Source organism: Camelus bactrianus, chromosome 12 (genome assembly GCF_048773025.1).
Source record: "Camelus bactrianus isolate YW-2024 breed Bactrian camel chromosome 12, ASM4877302v1, whole genome shotgun sequence".
In the NCBI taxonomy this organism is placed as follows: Eukaryota; Metazoa; Chordata; class Mammalia; order Artiodactyla; family Camelidae; genus Camelus; species Camelus bactrianus.
In genome coordinates this window covers 12558838-12582820 of record NC_133550.1, presented here as the reverse complement: position 1 = coordinate 12582820, position 23983 = coordinate 12558838, and the positions used below count along the sequence as shown (strand labels likewise).

Genomic DNA, 23983 nt, shown 5'->3' with positions numbered 1-23983 from the left:
TGAATAGAAATTTATGTTAAATATTAGAACTGTTAAAGGGTTTTCTCATTCTGGCTTTACTATGATCAAATAAAATATGCCTCAAAAAACAGGGAGGGGAGGGTATAGCTCAGTGGTAGATTGTGTGCTTAGCATGCACAAGGTACTAGGTCCTATCCCTACCTTCATTAATAAATAAACAAACAAACAAATAAATAAAAACAGTTGTTAAGTGGCATAATATAAAATAAAAAAGAAAAATGAACACTAAAAAAAAAATACCTTAAATATATCCAATTCATTATTTCTTTGTCATACTAAGTTGTCTAGCCATGATGAAAATACACATTTATTTGAACACTATTTTAAAAGCTAAATCAATGTTGTGTATGTTATTATATAAATTATATGTGTTTATTTTGGGTAAAATGTTTTTTTTAAATGTTTTTTTTAAAGCTGCTGATTACCGTGACATTGGAACCATTCTAAATTATTTTAAAGTATTTATTTATTTAAAAAAAATTTATTGAGTATCTACTACATGGTAGATGCATGTTCTGCACAAGGAGGATTAGTGACTTCTGGTAAATGTTTAACAACTGCCTGTTGGCAGATGGAGAAGAGGAGCTGATTTGTAGAGTTTGTCAGTTTCTATGATGGTCTCTCACCATAGCAGATTTCAAGCTACAAATGTGCCCTTGACTGACCACAAAATTGAGTAGACTTGCACAATTGGCTTCTGGTGTTAACCATGCAGATACCTGGGAGAGGAGACTTGCCAGTGTAAGAACATTTAGTGTAAATACACTAAGGTTTTAGGAGGAAAATCATGTCATTTGCAAAGAAAGATTTTTTTTGTTTCCCTCTTTCCAATAATTTTAAATATATTTGTTTTCTTATGCTAGTGCCCTGAATAGAACCTCCAGCAGAGCACTGAATAAAAGCAGTGACAGTGGTCATTCTCTTCTTGTAGCTGATTTTACCAAGGCTGTTACTATTGTTTAAATAAATTAGGCATATTTGCTGTAATTTTTAAATCATATGCTAGGATAGAGAACTGGAAAAGTAAATCTCATGTACAGATCAAGCAGATTCAAAAACTATGAAGATTTTTAAAAATACTTGCTTTAACTGTCTTTTTAAAATTTCTTAAAAATTTGTTGACATATTATAAACCAGAACTTAAACATATCTTTCACTCCTGTATACTTTCAGTATGAAATTCCTAAAATACAAGCTTGTTTTCTTGCTTAACTACAGTGCAATTTCCAAGCTAGGAAAATTGACATGCACACACACACAAAATTTTGTTGTCATTTATCACCTTGCCCTTACTGACATATCCCCAGTCGTTCCAAAATATCATTTTATACTTGACTTGTTCAAATTAGAGCCAAACAAGGAACATACAGCCTACCTGGCTGTGATGATTGAGTCATGTCTTTAATGCTACTGAAACAATGTTCTGTTCTATTTTACTAAGAGATTTTTAAAAATCATGAATGGCATTACATTTTATCAAAGGAGGTGTGATTTTCTTTTTTTCACTTTTTTTAATCTTTAATTTTTTAATGTTTAAATTCCTCAAGAACGCTTTCTAAATATCAATTACTTTTGGGATAAAATCATATGGAACATGAAATAGTAGTTTGCTAATTTCCTTCAGTATTTTATCTCCTAATTTAACAGTCAAGTTGCTGGTGATTTTTCATTTCTCAGATTATCTTTGGATACCAAGAATGACATAAAAGAACAAAAATGAGTTAGAAATGTTTACCTCTTCTTTTCTTCTGGAACTGTTTTATAAGATTGCTCTCGTTCATGCTCATTATAAAAAAATTAAAGTTGGTGTTAAATTTAAAAATCTTACATCTATTACTGAATTTTCACATTTTAGTCAAACTACATTACATTAAATGAGAACATGTGGGTCAATGTTTATAGAAAAATCTAAGACAGGGGTTGAAAAACTATGGTCCACGGGCCGAATTTGGCCCACCATATATTTGTGTTCAATAGTTTATCAGAACACACCTAAGCCCGTTCATTTACACGTTGTTTATAGCTGTATTCACACTACAAAGAGGGAGAGTTGAGTAGTTGCATAAGAGACACTATGACCTGCAAAATCTAAATTATTAATGTATTGTCCTTTACAGAGAAAGTTTATTAACCTCTCATATCGATAATCAAAATGCTCAGATTCCAAACATTTACAATAACCACTAAGGAGGCCGTATAGAGTGTTACAGAGGGATGCATCGTCTCCTAAGACCAGCATAAACTCCTTCATATCTTTTGTAATAGTTTTACAGTTCTTTTAATTCTCAGATCTATACTTGTCTGAATTTTATGGTATATTTTTATTGAGTACTTAAGAACCTACAATCATCAATCAAGTCTAAACTTCATTATTTTTGAATGTTTCCAGTTTAGTTTAGGAACTGTAGTTTCAGTATGAAGGAAGGAAATAATAACTCCATTACCTCTCTGCAAAATGCAAATGTCACTTTTTTAAAATACGTTGTTTTGTTTGTTTTTCAGCACATCATAGACCTGAGTCTGTCAACTGCATATACTACATGACTATCAAGGAGAATCTGGTTCAATGAATTAACAATTACAGCCTTTGTTTTGCAGAAAAAATGGTTAAAAAAATTTAGGATGATTTTGAGCAACATTATTATTATTTCAGGTTTTGAATTCATGGAAAATGGGAAAAGAAAAGTTTGGGCCAGAATTGCATGATCCTATATGATCATCACAGAAATCCTAATTAGCATGTTTTCCAATATGATGCCATATTCTGATGCTTAAAAAAGAACATAAATTTTTTTTAATTTTAATTTTATATACAGTGAAACTTTGCCATTGTTAGCTATTTTCTACCAATTTAACTAGGCTTGTCTTTTAAGTAAGCAATTATGTAAATAGTATGTGTAATCTATTATATTAAAATAGCCACAAATATGAGAAAGTTACAAAACTCTTAGCTACTGATTATCCAAAGACCAGCTTAACATCAGGCATTTGTTTAAATGCACTACTGAGCCACAGCAAATGTAGTCATATTTGGCATCTAGTAATATTTATCTCTCCAGGCTTCTATTAAGAATTGTTATATATGTAAGTTAATTTTGAAGTTCCAAAAAAAAAATGGGGCGTTTCATACTTTTTCCCTGAGCAACTGTGTATTCAAAACAGTGTTTTGAATTGATAAATTATATGGCACAGAAAATTTTAAACTTAGTAGTGAGAAATGTTTTTCATTTCTCAAAAAATATAATTACATTATTCTTTCAGTTGTCCTGTTTTTCACATAGTTACTAAGTGGTCCACAATGTGGCGGGGATAGTATGTGTAACATTCTAGGAAGACTGTCAGATTTTGCTTATGGTCATTGGGTACTAAATTAAAAATAATGTTAAACATGATTTAATATTTCCTCAATTTCTAGAAAGGGTGTGTCCTGGTGAACCATAAGACGCAGTTCTCTCTTGTGTGCTCTTGCCCCAACTCTTTCTGTCTTTCTTTCATTTTCTAAAAATTATTCTGAAAAATTGGAATTAGAAAAGATTTCAAAAATGCACTGAGCTTAGTCTCATAGTTACTGAGTGGAAAGACCAGCCCAAAGGAAGGGAAGTGCATGAGAGAAGGAAGAGAATTTAAAAGGAAAATGAATAAATATATATACAGATGAAGAATTTGAAAGGAAAAAAAGAAAAATATATACATATACAAATATTCTTGATAACACACTGGCAATAAAATTATAAGCAATGAAAAATAACTCTTGGGAGACTATGAGGAAATTAATAGATGTTGAGAACCCTGATTTTCATTTAATTTCTCTACTTTATGCCTCTAATTTATGGAAGAGCACATTTGTTTTTTCATTTGCTTGAGAAAAATACAATCTTCCTTGCCATGTGCATGAAGGCTCGTTTCACTTGCTGATTCCTTAGGCTGTAAATAAAGGGGTTCAGCATGGGGGCTACTGAGGTGTTGAGCACAGCCACACCCTTGCTCAAAGACAGTCTGTCTTTTGCTGATGGTTTAATGTACATGAAGATACAGCTACCATAAGAAATGGAGATGACAATCATGTGGGAAAAACACGTGGAAAAGGCCTTTGTCCTCTGACTGGTAGAAGGAATCCGCACAATTGTGCTGATGATATATATGTAGGACAGGAATATCAGTGCCAAAGTGAACATTAGAGTGAACACCGCGCAGGAAAAAAGCATTGTCTCCAGGAATTTGGTGTCTGAACAAGAAAGGTGTAATAAGGGGGAAAAATCGCAAGTAAAATGGTCGATGACATTGGACTTACAGTAATAAAGCTGTATGGATATCATAAGTAATGGGAATGTGATTAAGAATGAAGCCAGCCAAGAAGCAAAGACAAGCAGTATGCAGACTCTCTGGTTCATGATGGTCAAGTAATGCAGAGGTTTGCAGATGGCAACATAGCGGTCATAGGACATGGCGGCCAGCAGGTAAAATTCAGTGGCTCCCAGGAGAATGAAAAAAAATAACTGAGCCATACAGTCATCAAAGGAAATGGTTTTATCTCCTGTAACAATGGTGCTCAGGAACCTGGGTATAGTGACAGTTGTGAATGACACCTCTAGTAAGGAGAAGTTTCTGAGGAAGAAATACATGGGGGTCTGGAGGTGGGAGTCCAGCAGGGTCAGGGTGATAATGGTCAGGTTCCCTGTGATGCTGAGCATGTAGGTGATGAGCAGAAAGATGAAGATGACAGCCTGAAGCTGTGGGTCATCGGACAGTCCCAGGAGGATGAACTCTCTTATTACTGTGTAGTTCCTCATTTTTTTTTTTCTCTTCTCTTGTGTCAACTACAAGAGGAAACACAAAGAGAAGACTTAAAGAAAAGAGGATTACCCACAGATAGCATTGGAATTTGCCTCTGGAAGTCAACTATTATGCCATGCTAATTTAATTTAGGAGATTTTTAAAACAAGTTCATGAACATAGATGACATGTTTTAAAGTAAGATTTTTATAAAAGAGCCTATATGATCAAATAATCAAACTTAACCTGTAAACAAAATTAATCTTGATTTGGCTATATTTAATAAAAATGAAGGTAACATTAAAGAGAAAAAGATTTTATTTTAGTGGATATTAAATTCCAGTTTTGTTAATTGAGGTCTGTATTTACTAAGACTCACTTCCCAAATCATTGCTTGCTGTTGTTACATTGCGGCAAAGGTTAATTAAATTATTAAAGACACTCTAGGTTTATTTCTGAAGCTCAGTAATCTATCCTTGGTGGAAGATCTGATGCCCCATCACCTTCAACCAGGGGATTATACATACTGGAACAGGCATGACTTAAAGAACTGTCTCCAACCTGGATGGAAGGACCCTTTATCAGGTACTCTTAACCAGACCATGCACAGTGAAACCTAAAGGAAATTGACTTTTGGATTAATTTCCAGTCAGAAAGAGCCCTTGCACTGGCCTACAGAGTAGTGCTCACCTTAAAACAATGCTCAAATGGAGAAGAAGCTACCAGGCCACGATGAGAAGACGACAACATCTGAGGTAGACAGTTGACCGAAGACACCAGACCAGGCCTGTTTACCAATTACTTTGATAATTGTTCATACCTTTGATTATGAACTAATCCAATTGTTAGGTTTATGGTAAATTACCTATATCTAGTACTTCTGTGTTACCTTGGCGGGTTTCCCTACTCCAAGGCTCTCACAAGATAGCCCTCAGAAAATTTATTCTAAAAAGAAATTATAGTTCTGTTTAGGCCACTGTTGACATTACAAGGTGGGAGGCCTCACCTGGCCAATTAATAATACCTGCTCTGAGCCTGACCATGAATATGAATTTTCTTATAAGATCACTCAAGCTCAATCAGAAACACAAGGAAAATTTTAACCCAAAAAGGTAACTTCTCGACTATTAAATTCTTACTCGTGACTTTATTAACATTACTAGCTGTATTATTGATACCCTGTCTATTTTATAAGATTGTTCTCTCTTACATTTTCCAGTGTGTAACTAGGCCTCCAACAAGATTGATGATGGCTAAACATCTTGAGGAAAACGATAAAATTTACAAATTTATAACTGCATAGAATAATTTTAATAGTGTGATTCTAGGTATGGGAATGAGCAACAAGGGGTAAACATTTCCTGGATCATAATACACTAGTAAGACAGGTGATCCAGAGAATTTTTAGTATCAACAGGCCTGATCCAAAAACTAGCACTTTGAGTGGCATGTCAACAGATACTTCACCAGATATAGGAATGAGCCTTCCTAGCACCATGAGACAAAATTGGTCATGAAATGTCTCCCAAAATATTGGTCGAATTTAGGACCAAGGGGGAGCACTGTCAACTAAAATACTGCAATCATATCAGTAAACAAAGAATGCTGAAACCAAGTCATCAGCGGCTGCCACCACCCCCCAGTGAGAACAGGCCTACAGCCCAGCCTCTGTAGCCACTCACAATGGTGCAACTCTGAGGGGACTCAGAATAAGAAAGGACAGGATACTGGCCCTAGATAGCCAGATGCTTGTCAAAGGAATGAGTTAAATGAGCCCACATGTTTCCTTCCTCCCATACATAGAAAAGCACTAAATTCTTTAACTTGAGATGTCTGGTTTTCTTTAGATACCAAGCACTCTTTTATTGTTCAAAATACCTGGTCTTTGTTGTAAAGCTCCTATATATCCAACCTCCTCCCCCACCTCTTCAGAGCAGTCCCTCAGAGCAATCTGAGGGGCTGTCATCCCGGCTCGAGTCCTCTTGCCAAATAAAACATAACTCTCAAAAAATAAATGAATGAATGAATGAATGAATGAATAAATAAATTAATTAATTAATTAATTAATTAAAAAATAAACAGATTTTTACCATATGTCAGTGTCTGTTTCAAATATAATGTTTCTTTATAAAATCCCTATTTGACTGAGTGGAAACAGGTTAAAATGATTTTTAAAAATCCTATCCAAATCACAGAACCTAAATGGGAAGAGCAGGGATTTTAACCTGGGTTTTTCTAAAACCTAGGAATACTGGAATACAAATGCTACCTGTTTACTTCTTAAAAGCCTCCCCCTAAATGACTCCCTTCCCAATGGGAAACACCTTGTCTTTTCTTCCACTCCAATAAAAGCATCTGATTTCCTAATTTTTGTCACCCAAATTCCTGTAATATTATTTCCTAGTGTAATATAGAAAAGCCAGATGTGTCAGGAAAAAGGTCACTCAAATGGGTATGTCTCCCAAATCTGAAAGTCATTGGAGTTAAATCTTTAACAACGTGACAGCTTTCTGAGTTTCCACTCTCACGGTCACTTTCCCAACCTCCTGCTCCTCCTCTGAAGCCACAGATAATGGATTTATTGCCATGACTTCCTCAGACTTAGCGAGTCCAAGGGAGAAAGGATGTAGACTAGACACTGAGTTTTGGATCTGCATTATGGGTCAAGGACACCAAACTGTACAAATGTCTAAAATAAAATGTTACCCTCCATCAAACATTTTTTCTCCAAAATTTCTCACATCTAAGTGATATTAGTATTCTCTCACTCTATATATATTCTACTATCTCATATATTTTTATATTTTGCCTTTTATCTACATCAGGATTCACTTAATAGAAGTTCTATTTTGTCAGCACATTAGAGTAATCATGAAATAGCAATGAAAACCATTGATTTTGTCTTCCTAAATAACAGTAGTAATAATAATGCATTTATTTTAAAAAGAAACTAAGTTTCCTCAATAAATTTCCTCAGTACATTTTCATATCAGTAATTCTGTGAATTCGCATTACATGGTCAAGTTTACATTCCAATGTCAGGAGAGAATTTTCTACAATAGAATGTTTAATTTCAAGATACACGTTTGTTGATTTCTGGTATGTGATACATCGTAATACTATGAAATTTCTCAACTTTGTTTTCTTCCCTTACATACGTGAGCTTTCTTTTCACTTACTTCACTTTCTAGCAAAAAACTATTGCTGCTTTCAAATTAAGGAAAATTCCAGTTGAAGTGGATGGTGGCCAAGGCTACTGCGAGAGCATGTGAAGTTCACAAGAAAATGAACTTATTCTTTCACTATTCCTCAGAGACTAGAGAAAAAGTCTTAACAGCACTTAGAAGAAAAACAGACATTATAAATACATATTCTGTGAATAAATTTATGGCCATTCAAGAATGATAGATACTTACAAATGTAAAATTCATTGTTCTCAATGAACAATCTTCTGGGATTAATAGCTGTGTGTGATTCTTTGATCTGTAAACCATTTCTGGGATGTTTCTGGTAAAGTAATCAATGCTATATCTGTCAGTAAGACATCCTTTCAGACTTTCCTTCCTAACTATTCAATTCACATTTTTTCCTAGTCCTATGTGATTTATGATAACAAGCTTCATATTCCTTTCTATTCCTTCCTTTTTAATGAATTCTCATATCTTGGAAATCTCATCATTGAATCAAGCTTGTAGCTCACTGCAAGTGAAAATTAACCTATTCAGCAAGCAAATGCTTGCCCTTGTGTTAAATAAAACAACTAGAAATGATTTTCAGGAAACTTCTGCCATTCCACAGTAAATCATAACTATGGCTTCATAATAAATCATAATGATGGCTTCACAATAAATCATAAGGAGAAAAGAAACAGCATTCTACAAATTGTTCAATTTAAAAAGCAACTATATTTCAATGTCTATCAAAGATCAAGAGATTGTCTTTTCTTATTTTGTATAAATTGTGAGAAGCTCCCTAAATTCCACAATATAACTGGAAACTTAGATTATCTTCCCACATTCTCTATGTGTACTGAATTTTCTCTTCTTATGTTAAAACTCCTAAGAAGCCATAAGTGAGCTTGTGAACACATATATCCTCAATACAATCTTCACCCTCAACATTACTATACAGTTTTCCAATTCTCTGTCTTTCCCCTGACGATCTTTTTCTTGGTGTTAGGTCTGTATGCTAGGTTAATTTGTCAGTGACTAGAACAGAGCGTTGGATTATTTTGATATTTTGGGTTTGGTTTTATAACAACCCTAATTTTTTTTTTCTAGAATGATTTATTCTACTTCTGACTCTGTTTGCTGAGTAAGAACTCATCATGTAAGAACTTCATTATGACAGCATGAAAAAAAATTTCAGAAGAATCAATTTAGATTATTTTCAAATTATTACTTTAAGATTATCTTCAAATAGTCCTATAATTTAGAATTCTGTTTCTCTGAGTGTTTTGAAAGAAAAAAGTGACCTTGCTTTTTGCCTAATGGGAAGGGGGAGGCAGATCAAGTCAGTGAGATCAAAGTACCAACCAGTATGAATAAGAATAATGAAAGAAAAAGTGTTGTAACCTAAATCACTCTCAAAATCCATAGGTTTTCAAAGAGATGTTCTCTTTCTCTCCTGATTGTCTCAGTTTGTAAATAGTATCTACAATTGAAGATAATGTATAACTTCAAAAGGAAAAGCAATTCTCATATGAATTACGGCATCAGGACTTAATTTTAATTTATAATGTGTGTGATTATTGGGACAGCCTGCAGGCTTTGCATTCCAAGAGAAATGGATTAAAAATACAACTCTCCCTGAGTTTTCGGTTTGTTTTTTGGTTTTGGGGGGATTTTTTTTTTCCATCGTGAAAATGAGAATATTTCACAGAACTATTGTGAGAGCTAATTTAAATATAAAGTAAAATTAAATTATATAAAAATTTTATAGCACATACTCCCACACAGTAAACCCATTATCTTCTTTATTCCTAAAAATAAAGTCAATTATCACATTAGAGGCAGATAGTTCCACTATAAAATGATAATAAGGATTTTTGAGGAAACTCATCTGAGAGACAATGCTAATGTTTTACATACTTATCTCATCTACTCATTATGATAACACTGTTACATATGGAGAAACTTTGACACTGAGAGGTTAAATAACATAAACAAGATCATGCAGCTAGTTATGGTGAAACTGGAATTCTAAACTCTTCCTGCCTGAAACTGAATCATATGCTGCTTATCAAACCTACATGCAATTAGGAGGCTGAAACTCACAGATTAATTCTCTGAAAATTAATAAAGAAATCAATTACTATGACAAACAGGAAATAAACATGCTCAATTTTCATAATGCAGAAAGGAATAACAACCTCACATTATTCGAGTCAATTTGATGAAAAATTAAGCTAAGAATTAATAAATCAGAGCTAAGGAAAGGAAAGTTTTCACTGGCTTTAACTTCATAATCTTACCTCTATTTGTACAGAGACATCATAGCAGCTGGTTGAAATTACTTTTAAAAAATACTGTCAAGTATTTCAGTTTTAGGTTAAGAAATCTAGCATTTCTAAAAATCACAGTTTATCAATACATTTGGAATTATTTTATTTCTGTGGCTAATTTTCTTTGATACGTTTTCCATTATAGCCATGGGAGCAAAAATAGGGAAGAAGAAGGAAGTTATGCAGTTACTTTGAGCCTTTCTGGACATGATTTCTGCAAGGATTATAACCTGCATAAGCCACGTGTTATTTTATCCACCCTGTATGCCCAGGCTCATGGGAAATACTCCAGTGAACTCAGTCTGTCTACAGGGGCCAAGAGGAAAACACACTAAGGATTATAAACATGATATCAACATTTGTACCAACATTGAAACAAGAAACTTGGGGGACAATGTCCATTGAGACAAGAGGGTGTGAGAAATAGGCCAGAAGCATATGGAATATTTGCATACTATCTATGAGGAAATAGCTAAACATGGAAATGTTTTAGAAGAGGTTTCCTGAAATTCCTAAACCAAGATTTCTCTGAGAATAGATCTTTTTTTTTTCCTTGCTGACTAAAATCCTAGGATGAGTGAATCTCATGTATAAATATTATATTTTGTTTTCTCATATAAAAAATGTCTCTATAAAAGCGGCTCTTTGATAAAGGGTCAATTTTTGAAGAAGACCTAAAAATTCCTAATGACTATGCACCTAACAGCAGATAATCAAACTATGTGAGGTATAAAATAATAGAATTACAAAAAGAAATAGATGAATACACTACTACAGTTGCAGAAGTCAACATTCATCCATCAGAAATGAACATACCCAGCAGCAAGTAGAAAATTAGTTAAGGACATTGATAAACTCAGCAATGTCATCAATCAACTAACTAGTTAAAATTGACATCTATAAGGTACTTCACCCAATAACAGCAAAATTCACATTTTTCTCAAGCACACATGGAATATTTACCAAGAGAGACTGCATTTTGGGCCATCAAACACACCAAACAAAATTTTAAAATAGAAATAATACAATGTCTGCTCCCAACTGCAATGGAATTAAGCGATAAATCAAGAACAAAAACATAACTAGAAAATCCCCAAATACATGGAAATTAAACATGCTTCTAAATAATACGTGGAACAAATAAGTAGTGTCAGAATAAATTTTAAAATATTTTGAAGTAAGTAAAAGTGGAAACACAGCTTGTCAAAATTTGTGGGATACAGTAAAAACAGTGCTTAAAGATAAATTTATAACATGGAATAAACATATTAGAACATACGAAGAATCTAAAATTAATCATCTAAATTGCCACCTCAGGAAACTAGAAAAAGAACAGGAAACTAGAAAAAGGTAAGCAGATAACATAGGATAAAACCTTTATGATCTTGGGGATAGCAATGACTTCTTAGAAACAACACCAAAGGGTGTCATCCACAAAATAAACAGTGGATAAAATGAACTTCATTGAAATTTAAAACTCCTGCTGTGAAAGGGAATGACAAGAGAATTGTAAGAAGAGCCACAGAAGTATTGTAAAAAGAAACATCTCATAAAGAACTATTATCGAAAATATGCAAAGAATTCTTAAAACTCATCAATAAAATAACAAAACACCCCAAATAACAAAGGAGCAAAAGATCTTAGCAGACACTTACCCAAGGAAGATATACAGATGGCAAATAAGCATATGAAAAGATGTCCATGAATCCTATCTACAATAAGGAAAGACATGGAAACAACCCAAATGTCCATCAACAGATAACTGGAAAAACAAGAAGTGGCACATATACACAATGGAACACTACGCAGTCATAAAAAAGAATGTAATAATGCCACTTGCAGCAACATGGATGGCCCTGGAGACTGTCATTTTAACAGAAGTGGGTTGGAAACAGAAAGAAAAATGCCATATGATATCACTTATATGTAGAAAAGAAGGAGGAGGAGAAGAAAAAGATGATGACAAATGAACTAATGATTTACAATTTAGATGATTGATTTCTTGAATATGTGTAAGCACATTTGAGTGTCCTCTGTGACTGAATTACTGCATTGTGTTGATTCTTACTTTGTGGTTGGCTTTATTCCTTTGATAACTAGTTAAGTTTAAAAAGCTAAAGCTCTAATCTGTTCTTAGAAGCAATGATCAGTACATATATGTAAACTAAAAAAATATGTGCAGTATACTGTATATATGTATTTACATGCAATGTAATGTATATGTGCAGTCAAACTGTAATAATTCTACCTAATAAAACTGGAAGAAAAAAAAAAAGATGTCCATGAGTCATCAGGGAAATGCAAATTAAAACAAGGAGACTACACTGCCCACCTATCAGAACAGCCAAATCTATTCTAAAACTGACATCTAATGCTGATGGGGACGTGGTACAACAGGCAGTCTCATTCACTACTGACAGGAATGCAACATGGGAAAGCCACTTTGGAAGGCAATTTGACAGTTTCTTCCAAAAGTAACCACACTCGCCCTTCAATCCATCAGCCTTGCTCCTTGGTATTTACTCAAGGGAGTTAAAGACAAGTCCTCACAAAAACAGTGAAACTATTCTTCTCACAGCTTTGTCAATGCTTCTTTGTGCTCCACCAATGTGCTTTATCTTGTCTCTTGGATTCTGCAGCACTCCTAAAGGTATTTTCTCCTATGGACCGTTATTAAATTGGTGTTTCTGTTGGAATATGAAGGCTGGGGGTTGGAGCCCCCTATTCTGCCACCTTGCTGATGTCACTCTTCCCTACATTATTTTATTTTCAAGAACACTTAATAGCTACCAAAACTAACCATATGCCGGATCATAAACTGGTTCATAATCCAAGCATCAAAAATGTCAAAGAATTGAAAACATTTCTCACTAGAAAATTATTTAGTTAAAAATCAGTATCAGTCCTAAGTAAGAAGGAGTTCAAAGAAAATATTCCGAGTATAGGAGCATGATTAGGGCTTCTGGGTATCAGACAATAATCGATTTTTGTTCTTTCTGTTGGTTCCATGTGTTTATATTTTTTTGATGTAAAATTAAAATTGTTACACATTTATTATCTTCGGATTTTACTTGATGGCACATAACTTAAGTAAAAAGTAAAGACAATACTGCCAAGGCAATCTTGAAGAAAAGGGGAGGGCAAATTACATTACCAGACAGAGCTGAGACAGTGCCTTAGCTGTCCATGGACAGTCAAATAGTCAGTGGGACTGAGGCATCTCAGTACACCATATTAAGAGGTACTTCACATCAGCTTTAGATTGTCAGCAATGGTAATATTTATTATTTATTAATGTGGTTCTCTACTGTAAAGTTTTCCAATGTAAAGCTACTTTCCCCCCTGAGAAATTAAAAATTACTCTGTAGTGCAGGGATATTTTGACTGTATGAATATTATATTGCCTAAGAAACTTTTATTGTAATCATTCCTTATTATTTGTTCTCTAACCTATTTATTGATGGCAATATATAATAATATAACATTAAAACAAATGTGATTTTTCTAAATCCATTACTCTTTCTACATTTATTAGAATTTTACCATAAAGAAAAGCATTTTATTCTCTAATCCTAGTATCAATTTATGCACTTTTTATAGTGTTTTTCTACATAATGTGTTATTGTCTATTTTTATCATTATTCAGTTCATTGCTCCAAATGTCTTGATATTGTCAGTGAGAACAACTTCTAAGTGAATCCTTATCTTTTGATATGTGGCTACATTTTCAGAGCACTTATATTTTGGAACGATAAGATACTTCAGCTCTTCTTGTCGCTTCAATGCTAAGTCCTGGAATCCACCTGGAGTCAACCATTTCTCCAGTTCTCAGAAGTTATTTTCAGCGAGAAATAGTACTCTGAGTTCAAGATCTGGATGCTTTGTGTGGTTCTTCCTATTGAGTTATCATTATTCCTTGGAGCTTGCAGGAAATAGAGAAAGGAAAAATATTCGGAAAAGGAATGGACTCACAACATTCTTATTCCAGTCCAATAACACAGGATTTTTCACTTCCTCTCTTATACCACATTGTGTCTCTTTCTCTGCAGTGAGAAACCTGGCTCCAACAAACCCATTCTCCTGTCAGTTACTCAATTCTACAACACATACAGTTTCAGAATTCTGACACTGCAAGTATAAAAACAAACGTACTAAAAAAGTTCATTCTTCTTTGCAAACCTTGTCCTACTGATGGTCTGTTCAAAATGCTATCTTGAAAACCTACTTGTATCAATTTTTTGTTCTTCACCCAACAAGCTTGTTTATTTTAAAATTATATTCACTTGTGTGTATTCAATGTTAAGGTTTTTCCCCATTTTTGACCATTTAATTTCATCTTTGAAATATGTGAAACAATGAGAATATCTCAAAAGTTAATACTATGCAAATAGGTATACTGAGAATTGTGTCACTTACTTTATTTTACTCTAATAATCTCTCTCTCTTTTCCTACCTCAGTACCTGTTTTCACTATACAAGCCTTATACTGTATTTTATCTGTATGCTTAAACCTCTCATATTGGCCTTGTTTCTCAAGATCTCTTGATCATTATTGCATGCCTGTTTCCCACATGAAATTTAGTGCTGGTTTTAGTATTAGTGCTCTTCTACCTTGGCAAATGACCCAGCAATTCCAGTGCTATTTGAAGTCTCGGTGACAAAGAGGATGCTATAAGGCACTTCCGCTTTCCCACAGGTGGAGATTCAAACTACAAACTTTGATTATGGAAAAATCTTTTACAGATAAACATTCTCCTTTGAAACAACAAACCTGAGCTTGCCACTGGGTCTTAGTAGAGACTAAAGGCCAAACCACAGAGCATCAACTGACCATTACATTAGAGTTCCCATAGTCAACAGAGTGTTACTGGACTTTCTAATTTATAACTTGGTAATTTATAGCAGCGATCTATCATCAAAGGGAGATAGTACTTGGGAGCTCAGACTTGAGCAGGTCCAGAAGGCAGAAGTAAAGCTTAGAAACAGATGACTCAGACGTCTTCAAAACCAATTTCTCCTGCATTACATCCTCTTCCTCTGTCCATACGTACGGCACTATTGAGAGTACCTAATAACTAGCGGACCAACGTACAAAGATATGCACCTGGTGACAGACGTTCTGCTCAATAGGCTAGCATCCACTCATAAGTAAATGACTGATAGAGAAAATACATGCCATGTAAACAACATAGATTTTTAAGTGCTGGTAGAGCTATAGAAGTATTAGTCAAGGTAAATGTTACAGAAAAAAGTACACTTCACATGGAGAGGAATCAATGGTTTTTCTTAATGATAAAAAGTTATGTCCAATAAAAAGTAACAACTCCAACTTGCGTCTGCATAAAAACAGAGTTAATATTTTTAAAAATAAAAACATTGCTACAATGGGAAAAAATAACTACAAAGAGAACAAAAGAACTACAGAGACGCTTTGGAAGATTTAAAGAACTCATTAATAACACAAACAGTAGAAGTAGATATTTAAATCACGTGATTAATGGACTCAAATAGGCGAGCGGACTCAAATAGAACACTGCACTCACCATTACATATAATTTTCCAATTCACAAGAAGTGTTTACAAAACTCTGGCCATATTCTAGGCTATGAAGTGAAGCTCAAGTAATTTACAATGATTTAATTTAAAGAAAGTATGTTTTATAATAGTATAAGAGGATCCTTTTGAAAATCGTACATACCAGCAGACCAATTTCTAGTACTCTGAGGCAAACAACACTCAGTGGCCTCTCCCTCAGCGTAAGGAAGAAATGTGGAGCACGTGCCCCACATCTGGGCTCTTCAGGGCCTGCTGGAGGACTGCTGTCTCTCTAGCCCATCTTGGGGCCCTTATGGTACCTCACATGCTCTAGATGCCCAGAGGCTGCTGAGAACAAAAAGAGCTGTGTGACTTCTTCAAGCAACTGAGTTACAGCAGACAGAAACAGAGCAAGAGATTATAGGTTACTGCTGCATAAAATGGGCAAAAATCTTCCGATTAGAAATCTCCAAACACAAATCTGAGAAGACACATCCTCACAAAAGATTTGAGCAGTCCCCAGAATTTCTAGTGGACAGAATGGGGAAGGTCTTGCCTTTACAAATCCAGTCTAAAACAGCTGAGAGATGTGGCTGTTTTCTCAAATTGCAAGCAACAACAACACGTTATAAGAAACATGAAGAAACAGGTGAAAGGGGAAAATGTCCCAATGAAACAAATGAATAAATCTCTAAAAACAGACCCTAAAGGAATGGAGATGGATGAACACCTGACAAAGAAATCAAAATAACTTATAAAGATGGTCCTTGAGTTCAGGAAAGTGCCAGTGTTTAAGTTTTATTGCATTTCTTTTGAACTTTTTAATATAACTATTTTCTAAAAATGATAGAAAACAGAAAATATAGAAATTATATAAATATAACATAATATCATGAACAACATTTATCATGAAAATATGCACCAAATTTCACAAAGTATAAATGTCTCCATTTAATGTGTAATACAATAGTACATATTATTTCTTTGGACTGAAGTTAATATATAATAATATGAACATCTAGATTCTTTACACCTCAAGAAATTATCACTGTTCATCTTCAAAATACACAACAAATTAGACATTAATTCTGGAACTCTATATTTGAAGTACAATGTGTAATCATAGGATCCTTTTAGGGACTGATATTTAAGAGAATTAAAATTATTTTCTACCTCCTGCTGTAAAGTATGACTTAAAGAAATACATTTCATCCCCAGAAAATTCTGTAGGAGAAATATATTTTTAAATGTCAATAAACAATGCACTGGAGAAACTTAAGGCACGGAAGTGGAAGAAATGGATTGGGAAAAGATATTAACTGTACCGTGGGCATAAAGCAACTAAAGAGACTATAAACAGCAAGGATAGTTGTATGACATTCAGGAATTCCAAGATTTAACCTAATAGCTCTTCAGAGTGTCCTTTATTTATGTCAAAAAATTCATTTCTTGGCAGAAAATATTACTTTATAGACCATGTCTTTGAAGGCTTGTTTTACTTGCTGGTTTCTCAGGGTGTAAATGAAGGGGTTGAGCATGGGGGCAACAGACGTGTTGAGAACAGCTACTCCTTTAGTGACAGATGCCTCTTCTTTGGCCGAGGGATTAGCATACATGAATATACAGCTTCCATAAGAGATGGAAATGACAATCATGTGAGAGGAACACGTGGAGAAAGCCTTTTTCCTCTGACTGGCAGATGGGATTCTCAAAATAGTCCTGATGATGTACATATAAGACAAAATCACTAATGCCAAGGTGAACAGCAAACTAACCAAAGCAAAATAAAATCCCATTACTTCTAGGAACCACGTATCTGAGCAAGATAATTGCAAAAGGGGAAAATAGTCACATGCAAAGTGATCAATGACATTGGAGGCACAGAAATCCAGCTGGAGGAGAAGCACAACGGGTGGGAAAATGGTCAGAAAGCCACCCAGCCATGCACACAGCACAAGCAGGCTGCAGACCTTCCTGCTCATGATGGCTGTGTAATGAAGGGGCTTGCAGATGGCAACGTAGCGGTCGTAGGACATGGCAGTTAGAAGATAAAACTCTGTCACCCCCATGAAAATAAAGAAAAATAGCTGAGCTGCACAACTGTTATAAGAAATAGTCTTATCTCTGGTGATAATTGTCCCCAGAAACCTAGGGATACATACAGTGGTAAAGGAGACTTCTAGGAAAGAGAAGTTTCGGAGGAAGAAATACATTGGCGTCTGTAGATGGGAGTCCAGCAAAGTCAGGGTGATGATAGTGAGGTTTCCAGTGACACTTAATACATATGTGATAAACAAAAAGAGGAAAATCACAATCTGAAGGTCAGGATCATCAGAAAGGCCTAGGAGGACAAACTCTGTGATCCCTGTGTGGTTCATTTCCCTCTCTCTTTCTCATTTTTCCTTCTTTAAGACATTTAGGTGGAAAGTGTATTAAAGGGAAGAGATGAGGATATAATTCATCATGATCAATATCATCATCATTGATACAATTCTAAAACATTTTCTAGAATCCATGCTGATGTTATTTTCTCTTGACTATTTTATTTGCATTATATCTTAATACATATTTGTGAGTCCTGCTTTATTTACTCGTTCTCTTATTTAAATCTAGTAGAAGTTAGGAAATCTTCATAAAGTAAGTCACATTATTGAGAGGTGGCAAATTCAATCAATACTTTTTGCTTTGTCCAATTTATGCAAATCATTGCATTTTTCTCAAAACAATCATATAAAATACACATTTTTCCCTTTTTATGTAATGTATTTATTAGAAGATACTACCAGTTAAAGACAGGAATAGATGATCTCAATTCCATTAAAAGATACAAATAAAACGTAGATTACTAAGGCATCAACCCATTACTTTTTATGATGTAAGAACTCAATGAATGATTTTCTTAGGATATAAAATAAACTTAAAATGTTTATTTACTACATAACTTAATTACTCATTTTATTTCAATACTAATATTTCTTGATGTAGCTTTTCAGATAAAATGAAAACACTGCATACATATTATAGAGTAATATATGTATGTATTTAGTAAAAAATAGAATAAATAATCTAACATTTATTTAACAGAGAATATATTACCTTATCACTTGATGATTTTTTTATAATTCCATAGAAATCATTAATGTTTGACATCTTCTATAACTTGCTAGAAATGTATATATGGAAACATTTTTATTTTTGAGCTTAAAGGGATATGCAGTATTTATTCATTTTTCATTTGGCACCGAAGTACAAATTGAAAAATAACTACTTGCCTCAGATCTCAGCAGCTCTGTCACCCAGGTTGTAGCCCAGTGCATTTTCTGTCTGGACATCCTTCATTCACAGCTATTAAGCTTTATGAAAAAATGATTTACTGACTTGGAGTTCTGCCTCACATTTATTTTCACATGTGACACCCTATCCATAAGGATATTCCAGAAATGTGTAGGAAAACCTCTCCTTCATCCTAACCTATTCAGTTCATCCCCAGCTGAGCTGGATACACCATTCTCTGTATTTGGATTGCTAAAATCACGTCAGCTATCTTCTACATATTTCAGACAGCCACAGTTCTGCTGTGCATAATAGACTGGAACATCACTGCTTCTCTGCCAGACACTAGCAAAGTCATATTAATTAAGTTTGATTAAACTTTCTCTATTTTATGAACACTCAAGGGAAATAGTTTAGGAAATAAAAATGGAATGTCAGAAACCTTAAGAAGATCTGGAAATATATTATAGTCCTCTTCAATAATGTTGCTCTAGAAGTTTAATAAAGTTATATTTAAAGAGAGAACTGACAGGGATATGACACTATTGGGTATTATGAGTACAGATTGTTAAATCTGGTGTCCCTCTGGTTGTACTAATACATTTTCAAGTCTGGTTGTTTTGAGCTATGAAGAGAGTCATGCATTCATCTCCTGGGAACAAGGCAAAGTCAGAGCACATCTCTGCCATAATGTAGACCATGAGGGATTTGTGGAAGTCACCCTTGGCATTTTCAGTAGCCTCCTAACTCTTCTCTGTCGTGCATCTCCCTTGAGAATGGTTACGTTCATCTTTGTATCCCATAGAGGACCTAAACGTTGACTTATACAAAATAATCACTTCCATTAACCACAAGTATTGACTATTTCAAGAATAATCAAAATAGATGTGACATCTTACAAAAACAGAACTCAGTCTAATTTGCACTTGATATACGGAGAGCATATCCAAGTAACAGACTCCCAAAGCAATTAGAATCTAACCAATAATCAACCTGTGCGGTCTGAAGTCAGCAATGATTTCATTAGACAATGAAACCCTGGTAGTCTGCATTTACACACTAGCAAGGCAGAGCTCACCTAGGATCAAATCACTACTAAAACAGATTAAAGAAGGCTGCATCATGAATGCCTGGCTTATGCAGAGGGCTGGCTGCTTCCAAATGCATTTGACAGTTTAAAGAAAGAAAACGCAACTTCAATGTATCAATTACCTCGTAACCAAAGAGATGGCACAGCCAATATGAAATCCTGTTCCTACAGTTTCCGTAACAGTAAAACTGATGTAATTCACAACCTCTCCACGTGTCTTAGGTGAATGTTAAGGTGTTGATTGGGAAAGAGTAGGGACTGAGAATCGGATTGAAGGCATCTGTGGACTCAGATGACTCGGAACATCTGAACATGGAGGCTCCACCTAGACTCCCTTGCCAACAGAAGGATCCTGCTTCTCTGCTTCGTGAAATTGGTCATGCATTTCTAGAGACTCTGCAATTACCTCACTTAAAGGAGGTAATTTTTCTCACATATGCATTCACTGCTCACAGAGTATTTTCAAACCTCTAGCATGTATCCAAGTCTGGCATTTTCCAGGAGATGGTAAGCCATGGAAAAGCTAAGAAGGAAGAGCCTTACATATGAAAAGTTTTACAAGTTTTTGCTAATTAAAAAAAAAAAATCATTGGTGGTGATGATGAAACCAAACCAAACCAAAAGCAGCAACAACAAAGAAACATCAAAATTACCTTTGGCCTCTGAAATGCGGGGAGTCAAAATCCCTCCCACCAGAAACAAGCTTAGCACCAGAGCCCCTTACTGATTCACAGACAACATGAGTGAAACGTAAGTCCATTTTACTAAGTGAAAGAATCATTCAAAGGCTGAGCATTATAGGATTCTATGTGTGTGACAATCTGGATCAGCAAATCGATCAGGATAGAAAACAAATCAGTTGTTGCCAGGGTTGAGAGAGGGATGAAGGGTTGACTGCAATGGGGCAACATAAGGGACTTTGTGAGATGTTACAGCTCTCCTGTGTGGTTCTGTGGGGGTGGAAACATGACTCCATGCATTTTCAAACACACACAGAGCAGTGAACAGCCCACAGGAAGTGACTTTCGCTAAGTGAAAATTTTTTTAAAATATCTCCCAGGATGTTGCTGAAACTGAAGAGGAACCCATACTGTGACAAGTAAATCTTGAAAGCAGCTTTTTTGCCCCTTTCCTATTTCTGTCCCCCTTATGACCTTAAAAGAGCCTAATTACAGCAATGTGACCGCTAAGCAATTGAAACTAACTCCTGACTTACACTCTTCTCAATGCACACCACACCTTGTCTAACCTGTTGATTCTTTTCCTAGATAAAAAGAAGTAAGGATAAAGAATTAAGCAGTTAAAGAATGATTAGCCCTCTATTCCCAGCAGCCCCCTTAGGCAGATCACGGGGCAAGATAGCATCTGAATAGTCAGCCAGTCTGCATGTGATGGACACTGAGGCAGAACCAACCTCCTGCCTCAGTGAGTCACTCAGATTCCTCCCCTCACTCAGATTCCTCCCCTCCATATTTCCTTTTAGAAACTGTCATGGCTGAGCAGAATCTTCCAAGCTGATCTCCAGACATGAGTCTACCATTTCCCCAGATTGCCAGCTTTTCTGATTAAAACCTTTCCTTTCTACTGACACTTGCCTCTCGAATTTATTGGCTTTTGAGCAGTGAGCTGCCAAACCTGAGTTTGTTAACAATCTCACTGTTTCACAAATTAATGACATGACCAATACTAAAGGGGGCACGTAAGAAATGTATTGGCCTAAGTAATTTTGGAAAACTGCTTTGACTTGATAATCTGAGGCTGATTTAAAGAAAATCACAAACACTGTAATTCTAGTGACAAATTTGCTTCTCATAGGCATATGGGTTAAAGCAATTCTAAAATTACTCTATATGTTCATTAGATTTGAATAAATAAATGTATATATTTTCATAACATGAGCAAGGCTTCTCCCTATCAGGTAAGAAGTTATACAAATGCAAATGAACAGTATCACAATAAACTCTGGACTAAAGGACTGAAGTTAGAAGTAGCATATGAACTTCTGTGTATTTTACATAAAGTTGATCCATTAATGGACCTGATATTTGCAAATGTGTCTTCTAAAATGTATTAATAAGCCCCAAATCATACAGGGGGCACTTTCCCAGAGAGAACATACACAGAGAAGAAAAAAAACTGTTATCCTTCATACACTGTCTCAGCTGAGGTTAGACGAGGTGATGCTCTGTTTTCTTTTTTCAATTCTCATACCTTAAACAAATGCCCTTTTCATGGCCTATTTAATGTCACATTTTTTACATTTTTGTGTTTTTTATTGGTGTTTTTACTGCTTAAGATGGTCTTCAAAGAACTTTCTTAAAAACATGTATGTTCTTATAATCCATTATTGAATATACTTACATAAAAGCAGATTCTACTAAAAACATTGAAAGCACATGAATTGCTATGCTCAAGAGAGATATGTTATTGTTTAAGATTGTTATTAGAAGGATTCGTTTTCAGCACTGCCCTGGTTTGCATAGTGCTCTTCAAAAAATTCATGTCCACCTGGAATCTCCAGACATGATCTTATTTGGAAATAGAGTCTTTGCAAATGTAATCAAGTTAAGACGATTTGCTCAGTTTAGTTAATTTTTGATGATTATTTTAATTAAAGTAATTTTCCATGCAGCTTTATTTAATAAAATGTTGTCCAAGATGCATAATTTTAAATAACATTTTGGCCTACAGATAAACATCAGATAAATACAATAGCGATGTTTGCAATTAAACGTGAGCATGTTTATGTCACATTAGTCAAGTTCTTTTTAATAGTCTCTTTCTTCAATATGTCCTGCATTTTGCTTAATCATATACCATGAATAACTTCATCTGTCTCCCAAAGAAACAGTAAGAATAACTTAAAAATCTTTGTTCAGAAAGTTTCTTTTATTTTAAGATCATTAAACAGTCCCAATTTCCATTTAATTTAAACTATATGTATGTTTTATGGAACTCCTGGATTAAATAGCAACAAAATATGTCTTGAATAATTAATGTAAGTGGAATATTATATATGTCTTTTCAGATCAAAGTAGTGAGTAGTAAAATAATGCTGGGAGAGAATATTGCTTGTACTGAACAAGAGAAAGGGAATCTAAGATTTCAAAAATAATGTCGAATTCTCACAATTTTTCTAAGAAGTCAAAATTATGCAAAGAGCTGTCTTTGTCATCTTTGTATTCTCAGAAAGTAAGCTGGAGCCCAACACATACTAAATTAATTATGGAATGAGTAACTGATAGTGATTCTAGTCACGATCAGGTTTTCTATGTCATCATTCAGGGGCAAGATATAAAGCCTTTAGGGCAAGACTGGTATCTCTTACGGTGTAGAATAATGGAGACCTCAGCCCCAGTCTAAAACATCACAATGAAGTCTTCATATTTTCCTTATGATTGGAGAAAAACCCACTTTTTCACAACTTAGTCTGCCACCACTTAGAAACTGTTAATCTCGAATACCACTTGGTTACTGTTTCTACTCCTTGGGAAGTTATGAATTATTATAAAAAATGTAAATCTTTCTATATATTTTTCTGCTCTGATATCAGGCCACTATCACCTAAATATTTTGTTCTAAATTGTGTACTAATTCCGACCATTGTTTAATGCTTAGTGTCTTGAGAACACCAATCTCCACCGTGCCTTTTTTGTTTATTCATCAGCTAATCCCCCCGAGTCCATTGTAATGGAGATAAAATTATGGCTAGACTGAGTAACTTTACTTCTGCCCAAAAGATCATATCATCTTGCCCACGAAGCTTGGAAAGACATTACATCAGCTGT

At 34.7% G+C, this 23983-nt stretch overlaps 2 protein-coding genes and 1 long non-coding RNA gene across 6 annotated transcripts in view; all 3 read right to left on the bottom strand.

The window, feature by feature from the left end:
* Positions 1–23983, bottom strand: part of LOC141579365 (uncharacterized) — a 441343-nt gene that overhangs the window by 128539 nt on the left and 288821 nt on the right. The window lies entirely within an intron of this gene.
* On the bottom strand, positions 3873–4811 carry LOC105061935 (olfactory receptor 6C1-like). The gene has a single exon (XM_010946064.2). The coding sequence runs from the start codon at positions 4809–4811 to the stop codon at positions 3873–3875; it is 939 nt and encodes a 312-aa protein (XP_010944366.2).
* Positions 17275–18210, bottom strand: LOC105061939 (olfactory receptor 6C3). Its single transcript, XM_010946068.3, has one exon. The coding sequence runs from the start codon at positions 18208–18210 to the stop codon at positions 17275–17277; it is 936 nt and encodes a 311-aa protein (XP_010944370.3).